The sequence below is a fragment of the Vitis riparia genome, chromosome 1, assembly GCF_004353265.1.
Source record: "Vitis riparia cultivar Riparia Gloire de Montpellier isolate 1030 chromosome 1, EGFV_Vit.rip_1.0, whole genome shotgun sequence".
In the NCBI taxonomy this organism is placed as follows: Eukaryota; Viridiplantae; Streptophyta; class Magnoliopsida; order Vitales; family Vitaceae; genus Vitis; species Vitis riparia.
The window spans coordinates 20,473,887-20,484,272 of record NC_048431.1 but is presented as its reverse complement, the minus strand read 5'-3'; the positions used below and the strand labels follow the sequence as shown (position 1 = coordinate 20,484,272).

At 33.4% G+C, this 10,386-nt stretch overlaps 1 protein-coding gene across 1 annotated transcript; it reads left to right on the top strand.

The window, feature by feature from the left end:
* Nucleotides 1-1,327: 1,327 nt before the first annotated feature.
* LOC117926515 (lignin-forming anionic peroxidase-like) lies at nucleotides 1,328-2,834 on the top strand. The gene is made up of 4 exons (XM_034849245.1): nucleotides 1,328-1,639; nucleotides 1,734-1,925; nucleotides 2,031-2,196; nucleotides 2,320-2,834. The coding sequence occupies exons 1-4, from the start codon at nucleotides 1,397-1,399 to the stop codon at nucleotides 2,712-2,714; spliced, it is 996 nt and encodes a 331-aa protein (XP_034705136.1). The 5' UTR covers nucleotides 1,328-1,396; the 3' UTR covers nucleotides 2,715-2,834.
* Nucleotides 2,835-10,386: the final 7,552 nt, after the last annotated feature.

Here is a 10,386-nt window from a genome sequence, read left to right as displayed (position 1 = left end):
TCCTTCTATTTAGAATTTTTAGCTAGAATATGAGTGGAGATCCTAAATATATAGGATGATTATTATATATTTTTATTAGTATTACTTTTATTATTATATAATTAATGCCAAGATCTTAAAATCAATTTAGATATTTTTAGAATTCTAAGTATTGCAAAACTTCTTGCAATGGTTCTTCTTTATTCTAAAAAAAAATGCATGTAATAGCTTTGCATTTATTGAGAATAAATCAAATAGATTAAGGTCCTGTTTGATAATTGTTTTTTAAAATAGTTTTGAAAAATGTTTTTCAAAACAGTGTTTGAAAACTAACTGTTTTTTTATGTTCTATAAAGAAAAAGTTTATTTAGGAACTTGAAACATTTTTAACTTGATTTTAATATTTTTCAATATATTTTTAAAATAATTTTTATATGTAATACTTTATTTTTAATCATTCTATACATTTGTATTATTATTATTTTTTTTAAAAACCCTTAAAAAATAAGTGAAGATATTATCTGAAAATACCTTATTTTCTGTTCTTAAAAATAAAAAATAAAAATTGTTTTTAATTGTTAAATTATTGAGGATTTCTTTTATTAACTTCTAAAATATTATTCTTACCATCTCCCATTAAGTTGGCAAGTGGGTCACAATCACTTTTCAGTGAGATAGTTTAGTATGTGTTAATTTATAATAGAATCGAGAATAAACCACATAACCCACAATAAATATAATCATGCAAAAGCTGCATAATATAGGAATTTGACAATAATATCAACTTAGAAAATTCAACTTCAATATTTTTTTACAATACGTAGAATTTTTTTAACCAAGTCCATTTCTGAAAGCTTCACACTTAGCTATTAGTTAATATTCTTAGAGCCATCAAAATTAAGTTTAAAACGTCCATCTTTGAAAGAGTTCCACTTGCAGAAAGCATTCCAGTCATAGAGACCTTATTAATCTTACTTTTGAAGGTAAGAAAAAGGTGAGCTTTATATAAACACATAGTGCATGCAACTGCAAAAGTCGGCCATGTGACGACATTAGACATAAAGTTTGACTTTGAAATTTTTGACCCAACGTGGGGATCCATGCAGGGTTTTTGAAAGTAATTAAAATTCAGATTTGTTCCACCAACTAAAAGCTCTTGAGGCTATTTCTCGATGGTTTCCTAAAAACTCCAAGCAAGCAGTACGTCTTCATGATATGGCCGACTTTGATGAACATGCAGTTGATGCATTCAAAGCCACCAACTTGTATGATCATATTCATTTCCTAGGAGTATAAATAGGGTGCGAGGGCTTGTACAATTCTCATCAATTTCCTTGTTCTTCTCTACGGGTTTTAAAGCCTTCTTGCACAAGCAACACTTTTAATTAGTTTTCAGCCTACAGTACTTAGAGGGAAAATGGGTTTAACAGCAGGGAGTTCAAGTTGGCCCTCTTGCATTTCTCCTGCCTGCATTTTTCTTGCTGTGTTCCTCATTCTTTCAACCATGCCTTGTGAAGCTCACCTATCTCCAACATTCTATGATCATACCTGTCCAAGAGCACTCACCACCATCCAGACAGCTGTCAGAACTGCTGTGTCACGTGAGCGTAGAATGGCAGCATCTCTAATTCGTCTCCACTTCCACGATTGCTTTGTCCAGGTACTCATTCAATATCACTCTCTGAATTTTCATTTTTCTTTTGGGAGTTGTTGGAGAAAATTGAGTAGTCACTGGATTAATGAATTAATTGCAGGGCTGTGATGCATCAATCTTGCTTGATGATTCCTCCTCCATTCAAAGCGAGAAGAATGCACCTAATAATTTGAATTCAGTTAGAGGGTACGAAGTCATAGATAATATCAAGTCAAAGGTGGAGAGCCTATGTCCAGGCGTTGTATCTTGTGCAGACATTGTTGCCGTCGCAGCCCGAGATGCATCTGTTGCTGTATGTATACGTTTATCCTTAATTATTACCCTTAGCATGTCCATTTCAACGCTAGATTAATTGCATGGTGAAATTGAAGATTAATTTTCGCTGTGTGTCAAATAGGTTAGTGGCCCAACATGGACAGTGAAGCTTGGAAGAAGAGACTCCACCACTTCTGGCCTCAGCCAAGCTGCAACCAATCTTCCGAGCTTTAGGGACAGCCTAGACAAGCTTGTTTCCTTGTTCGGCAGCAAAGGTTTGAGTGCAAGAGACATGGTGGCCCTTTCGGGTAAGTGGAAACCCAAAGAGGGTTTATTTTTATGTGTATATATGTTGATGGAGTTCAATTCCATCCTTTCTCATCATGTATATGCATGGTTCAATACTGATTAATTCATTCAATGATACATAGGTTCCCATACAATAGGCCAAGCAAGATGTGTGACATTCCGGGATAGGATATATGACAATGGAACTGACATTGATGCCGGCTTTGCCAGTACAAGGAGACGCCGCTGTCCTGCTGATAATGGGAATGGTGATGACAATCTTGCACCTCTTGAGTTGGTGACGCCCAATTCTTTTGATAACAATTACTTCAAGAATCTCATTCGAAGGAAAGGTCTTCTTCAATCCGACCAAGTACTTTTTAGTGGAGGATCCACAGACACTATTGTCAATGAATACAGCAAGAGCCCAAAAACTTTCAGGTCTGATTTTGCATCCGCCATGATGAAGATGGGAGATATTGAACCCTTGATTGGATCTGCCGGAGTGATACGAAAATTCTGCAACGTCATAAACTAATTTCATCCCGAGTTTCTTCATATATTCAAATTTTCGAAGTGTCAATAATGTTTTTAAAGACCTTTTCATTTCATTTCCTTCTTTTCCTTCACTGTTTGTCTTGATGGATCATATCATGAAAATTATTGTCATTCTTTCATGTATTCTGTATGTTATAATAAATTCTTGATTTTTGTCCATCCTTCTTTCTCTCTCTCTCTCTTAAGTTAAAAGATAAGAAATTCATTAATATTCATCAGTCATACATCATTAATTTTTGGTGGGCCGGTGCATCCATAAACATGTACACAACACATTTAGTAGCTTACCCAAGCAAATTAATTGAAATATTATACATCACCATTTTTTAACCTAAGGTAGATTGCAATGCCAAGTGATGATGTGCAAAACACAGTCCCTGATCCATGAAATTTATTGAGAAAAAATTTATTTTCATGCAACGCACATAAATTCATTAATTAAGTTTATTTTCCTCTGTTTATATAAAATTAATTTCAGATTTGTTTTAGGTTGATTAATTGGATAGGTTTTCATCCAACCTAGTGTATTACCATATGAAGCTCTAGTTTTGTTTATGAAAAAGGAAAAATTGGCTCTTGCAGCTTTGCATTGATCATCAGAAGTTCAATAAGGCGATTATGAGCTATACGTATCCTTCACCTAGCATTGGTTACTTGTTTGACCAACCTCAAGATGCATGTGTGTTTTTTAAGATTGATTTTTGATCTAGTTACCAGAAGTTGAGGGTCAAGGGTGATGACATGTCCCAGATTACTTTTTGTACCAAATCTAGGCATAAGTTCTTGGTAATGCCTTTCAGTTCGACTAATGCACCTATTGTATGCCTTCATAAACTTAATGATTAGAGTATTTAAAACCTACCTAGATCAGTTTTTGGTTGTATCTATTGATAAAAATTATAATATTTAATTTAATTTCTATAACTATCGATTTTATTAATTTAAAATTAAATTTTTTTAAATGATTATATTAATTAATTTATATTATTTTCATAATTATTATTATATAATTATAACAAAAATAAACGTGATATATACATATATGTTGTACAATCTTGGTTGAGCTGCTGCATTTCCACTTGAAGGACCTGGGCTCAAATTTCTTCCTGTGCAAATGTGTTTTTCATTATTTAATAAACCCTTAGTGCTATTAATATACCTTGGAAGTTGGAATGTAGCATGCCTTACATTGGAAATTGGAACATAACTTGCAAGCAAGCTTATTAGTGCACTTTGATGTCATAAGACTTTTTACCTTGATCGGTTCCTTAAAAACTGTGCGGTTTGTTTGGGTTGACGATCCAATTGTTGGTTTAAGCGGTTTATGACCAGTCTAATCCATTAGCGGCCTAACTCAGCGAAATGGATCGGAAAGACGACTGGTTCGGTGATTCAGTTTTTAAAACAATAAATAAAGTATGACTTGATGTAACAATATTGGATTTATTATTTATTAGTAAGATTCATGTTTCCTTATTTTATCTATTTATTTCATACATTATGTCTTCTAAGCATTCTAGTTTGACATCTTTTGTATTGTATATGATTTGAGTGCATTAAGAGTTGAATGAAATATTCAAATTATAGGTTCCTTATAAGTAGATGATCAGTTCACATTTGGTTCACAAACTTAGGCAATCCAATGAAGGTTATAGTGTATTACCTCCTAATTGGATGGATGACTAATCTGGATCATTAAGATGAAGTTTTCATAGTAAGTGCACTAATACGTATGGTTATGCTTTGGATAAGACTTATGATGAATTATGACATTGGCTATCGAGTAGTCATGATATTGGTGATTGGGTAGTCATGATCTCATCAAGCAGTTGTTCTATATGGTCTCTCAAACCTTGGGAGAATATGAGCTTGTGTTAAAGTTTGCAGTGACTTTAATCTACAGGTGAGACCCTAATGTGGTCATATATTTCCTATGGATTGGGTTATTATTGATAGAAACCAATGGGCAACAAGTATTCTCAATAGAAACACCATGATATTTCATGGAATTGTGATGGTGTATTCTCTTAGGTGATCCTAAGGAAGTGTAATTTGAATATATATGATCCTAATAATTCCTTAATTAGAATTTGACACATGCTCTTTATAAGCTAGAGTATATTAATTTATCAAATAATAGGAGTATTTTTTAACATAAGAATTGTAGAGATAATATTGAAAGGTTAATAGTTTTTACCTTGTTAGATTACAGACACTAATTTATGGAAAGTCTGCATACAATGGATAGTAAGTCATGAACTCAAGGTCTTGTATGTCATTGTAATATGCATAGGATATTAAAGTGTAGTTAATTCTTTATAGTGAGATTTTGGGTCAACTTCAAAATTAGATTATGAGAGAACTAGTATTTTCTTATAGGTCCTAGTGGTCCCTGCTCGAGTTTAAGTTTCCATGGTGACATACATTATGAGTGTTAGTTGTTTTCTTTGTTCACTTATGTGCATATGGGCATTTTGGTAAATGTGTAAGATTGACTAATTGGATCCATATAGAGCTAACTAATCAACTAGGGCCCATGTGGGTAAGTTAATTTAAGTGACTTAAGCCTAAGATATGCTTAAGTCACTAAAGCTCAGTCGAAGTCTATATAAATCCTCCTTAAGGATTAAGGTTTCACTCTTCATTGCCCATTATTCCTATTCACTCCAAAGAGAAGAGAACCCTAGCCACTAATCCTCTTAGAGGCTTCCACCATTTGTGTTAGGATCTAGAAAAAGCTATTGGGATGAAGGCTATTGAATCTATGAGATCTACCATGATTTCTACACATATTCAACGATAGGATTTGATTTGGGAACATCCAAATCTGAGGTAATATACTAATCTTATAGATTTGAAAGTATTAAATACTTATTTGCTTTTTTATTTTTTACTAAGATTTAAAGAGCCTTAAGAGGATTTTTATGCAACTTAAATTTATGAGAGAGCCCTTAAAAGCATGACATTATGTAACATTCTTTATATTTATTATTTTTTTAATAAGATTCCAATTTCCCATTTCTATCTGTCCTATTCCATGCATTACACTTTATGAGTATTATGACCTAACATATTTTGCATTGTACATAACTTGGGTACAGTAGGAATTACATAAAAGATCAAAGTCACCGGTTCCTTCCAAGTAGTTGATTTGTTCACAACTAGTTCATTGACTTAGACAATCCATTTAAGGTTGTTGCAAAGTACCTCATAATTAGAGAGATGATTAGTCTTTGTTATCAGGATGAAATTCCCATGATGAGTGCATTATTGTGTATGATTACATATTAGATATGACTTATAGTGAATCATGACATAAGGTTATCGGGTAAACATGACTTCACCAAACTATTATATTGTATGGCCTCTCTACCTTGAGAGAATACAAAGCTTATGCCAAAATGGCTTTGACCCACAGGTAAAACTCTAAGGTAGTAATATATTCCCTATAGATTAAGTAATTGCCAATGGAAGCTGGTGACAATGTGTTCTCTTGAGTGATCCAAAGGAAGTGTGTTTAGGAAAAACTATGATTATGGTAATTCCGTAATTGGGAATTGACATATGCTTTTTCTAAGATGGAGTATTTCAGTGGATCACACAATAGGAGGATATGAGATTCAAGGATTGTAGAGGTAATCTTGAAAGGTTCATGACATTCACCTTGTTAGATTACCTTGTTCAAAGACTAAGCCAAGCTACAATCAACCTCCCCAACTTCAAGAATAACCTCGACAAGCTTATTTATTACCTTGTTCGGTAGCAAAGGTTTGATTGCAAGAGACATGGTGGCTCTTTCATGTAATTGGAAACCTAAAGAGGTTTGATTTTCATTTATATATGTTTCTAGAATTTAATTCACATTTGAGTAGACATATGGTTCAATATTAATTAATTCATTCAATGGAATGTAAATTCCCATGAAATAGGCGGCTAAGCAAGATATGTGAAATTTTGTGATAGGATGCATGTCCAGTACAAAACTAATATTGATGTTGGCTTTGCTAGTGCCATGAAGCGTGGCTATCATGCTTATAATGGGAATGGTGATGCCAATCTTGCACCACTTGATTTGGTGACACCTAATTATTTTTATAACAATTACTTCAAGAACCTCATCCAAAGAAATGGTCTTCTTCAATTAAATATCCTGCTTATATGTAGGATGCATGTTTTAAAAACTGAGTGAGTGTTCAAGCACTAGTTCAAGTGGTCAAGTACTCTAAGGGTGATCAAGCATTCAAGATTGAATCTCCCAGAATTTCGGAAATTCGTCTTTCAATATTCTATACCTTTATTTTTGGGAATTATTATAAAATCAATCTACTTGGCCATTGGGCCTACATATATCCTTCTTAAATAGGTTTTTGAGTTTGATGTAAATGTTTAGAAAAGCCTAGTTTGCTTTCCTATTCCCAAAGCTCTCAAATAAGGTTTCAAACTTCTATTAGGTTGTAAAGGAGATCTACATCCCCTTAGACACTAAAGTGAGATCCACTAGGAGCACACAAGGTGTTGCATCATTAATGTGGAATGCTTGAGGTTGAACCCATTAGTGTATTTACAAGAGATATTCTTGATGGTAATATTATAAATGTTAATATATATTTATATATAGCAAAGAACCATTGATATTCTTGATGGTATATTTCTATATAGCAAGGAACTGCATCTTTGGGAAGCTTTTTGGTAGCCAAAAACTAAAATAAATAGCCATCCTCAATTATTCCTCATGAACTAAGAAAATCAACTGCTTGAATCATTTTAATCTACTAGTTATCTTAAATAAACTATAGTATAGGAGAATATGGAGCAAAAAAAAGTCCAGAACCTTTAAATTTCATGAGACTAAGCTAAAACCGGTACTAAATGTTGCCACTATATAAGAGTAATGCAATTGAGTAAACTAATTAGGAGTCTTCCTACTTTCTACTTAAAAGGTATAGTACTTAGTATATGGTATGGGTGGTCCCCCTCACCCATTTAGTCTACAACTTCAATGTTGCTAATATCTCTAGATTTGGTTTAAAAATAGAAAACAAATGGGTTTCATTCGCCCACGTATTAGAGTTTTGGGATGGATTTTCAACCAAGTAGTAGCCCTAATAAATTATTAGATCGCAAAAGCTTTCAAGTTTGTAATTAATTCAAATTTGTTAGGTCTTGGTCAAGTTCTAGAACTCTAACTTTTAGACAAGATCCTAACAAAACCCAAAAGGTCCCACTCAAATCTCTATCCAATGAGGTATGAATACCTTCTAATTTGGATTTAATGCAGTAACTAATCTAGCTAGTGTTCAACAATTACTTTTATGATTGCATTTTATGGGCTCTTAAATGAATGTGTTAGTATTTAATCTATAAACAACTAGAAGACTGATAATAATTTACAGTAGGAGAACTATTGAAAGGTTAAACTCAAGAAATGATGCAAAGGGAATTCATTAATTCATTCAATTGAATTAAAATAAATAGAAATTGAAAAAAAATTGGAAACAAAGATCATGGTCCTACATTTCGGCTATGATTCACAACATGAAACAAATTAACCAACAACTTCCTAAAGACTAGGACTTAAACTTTTAAATAACTGAAAAATAAACAACAATTAAAACACATGCATAACCTGCAGTCCTAAGGCAACCAAAATAACACTCCTCCTTGCATTAGGTGCTACAAACCCTGAGCTTTTCCCTTAGAGCTTCAAACTTGCTGACAAGTAGTGGTTTTATAAAAATGTCTAACAACTGATTTTCAGACTTACAATAAATGAAAGCAATTTCTCCTTCTTTCTACACCTCCCTCATAAAGAAAAACTTGATTTTAAAGTGCTTGGTCTTCCAGTGAAAGATTGGATTGTGAGAAATTGCAATTGTGGTATGATTATGAACAAGAACTTCTATACTGTTCCATTGTTTCAAGTGCAAATCACATAGAATTTTTCTTAACCATAATACCTTATTGACAACTGTAGTAGTTGCAACAAACTCTGTCTCTGTAGTGGATTGTGCAACTATTTCCTACTTCTTAGAGCACCACAAAAAAATCCCTGAACCAGGACTAAAACAATACTTAAAGGTGTTTTTCGTGTCATCAACCGATCCTCTCCAATCACTATTAGAAAATCCTTGCAACTTGAAACATTGATTCTTCTTAAACTTTACACCAAAGTTGACTATTCCTTTAATGTATTTCAACACTCTTTTTGCTGCTTTTAGATGCAATTCACTAGCACAATGCATGAAACAAGATAAGAGACTCACAATAAACAAAATTTTTGGTCTTGATGTAGTGAAATACATTAGGCAACCAATCAGGCTTCTGAAATTACATTTTTCAATTTTTTCAATCCCATCCTCTTTGTTTAAGCTCTCTTTTTGGTTCATTGGTGTGACTGTTGCTTTGCAATCCTCCATATGAAATTTCTTACGTATTTTCTTGGCATATTTCCTTTGACATATAAATACTTCATCTTCAACTTCCTTAATTTCCATTCCTAGGAAGTATGTCATTAATCCAAGGTCAATCATTTCAAAGACTTGCTTTATTTCTCTTTTGAACTCCTCAACCAGCTCAACAATGTCTTATGTTACAAAGAGATCATCAACATAAAAGGAAACTATGGGTAATTCATTTCCCTTATGTTTTACATAGAGAGTAGCTTCAGACTTGCTTTTTTCAAAGCCTAAACTTGATAAATGCTCATCTATCCTGCAATACCAGGTTCTTGGTGCTTTTTTTAAGCTATATAAAGCCTTCTTAAGCAAGTAGACTTTCTTCTCTTCATATTTTTCCACAAATCCCTTAGGCTACTCCACATAAATCTCCTCCTATAATACACCGTTTAAGAATGCAGATTTGACATCTACCTTAAACACTTTCTAGCTTTTTTGAGCTGTAATTGCTAGCAAGATTCATATAATGTCCAATCTAACCACGGGTGCAAAATTGTCTGAGTTGTCAACCCCAAAAATTTGTGCATACCCTTTAACTACAAGTGTAGCCCTATATTTGTTGATGGAACCATATGCTTTTAACTTGGGTCTAAACACCCATTTTACTCCAATAACCTTCATGTCCTTTGGTCAGTCAACAAGCTCCCAAGTCTTTTTTTTTTTTTTTATCATTGACATCTCCTCTTCCATTGTCTTATTCCATTTCTAGTTTTTAATGGCTTCTTCATAACCTGTAGGTTCATAAATGGCCACAATACATCTTTGATAGATATCATAGAGCGGTCTTGTTCCACGGATTGGTGGATGATCTTCCAATTCTTCTTGCCACTATTCAAGAGCTTGCACTTCTGTTGTTTGGAATGGAAGACTTGATTTCTAATTGCTTATGGATGTCTCTTGTGTCTGTTCCCAGTTCCACTTCTCATCTTCATTGAAGAACACATTTCTACTAATAATCAACTTCCTTGTTTGAGGTTAATACACCTTATAGGCTTTAGAGGAGGAACTGTATCCCACGAAGATGCCTGATTCTGACTTCTTGTCAAGTTTATCATGCTTAACCTGTGGAACGTGAGAGAAAGACATACAAGTGAACACTCTAAGGAAATTGAGTGAAGGTTTATAGCCATACCATGCCTCGAATGGAGTTTTATCCTTCAATGCCTTGGTAGGCAATTTGTTATGCAAGAAAACTAT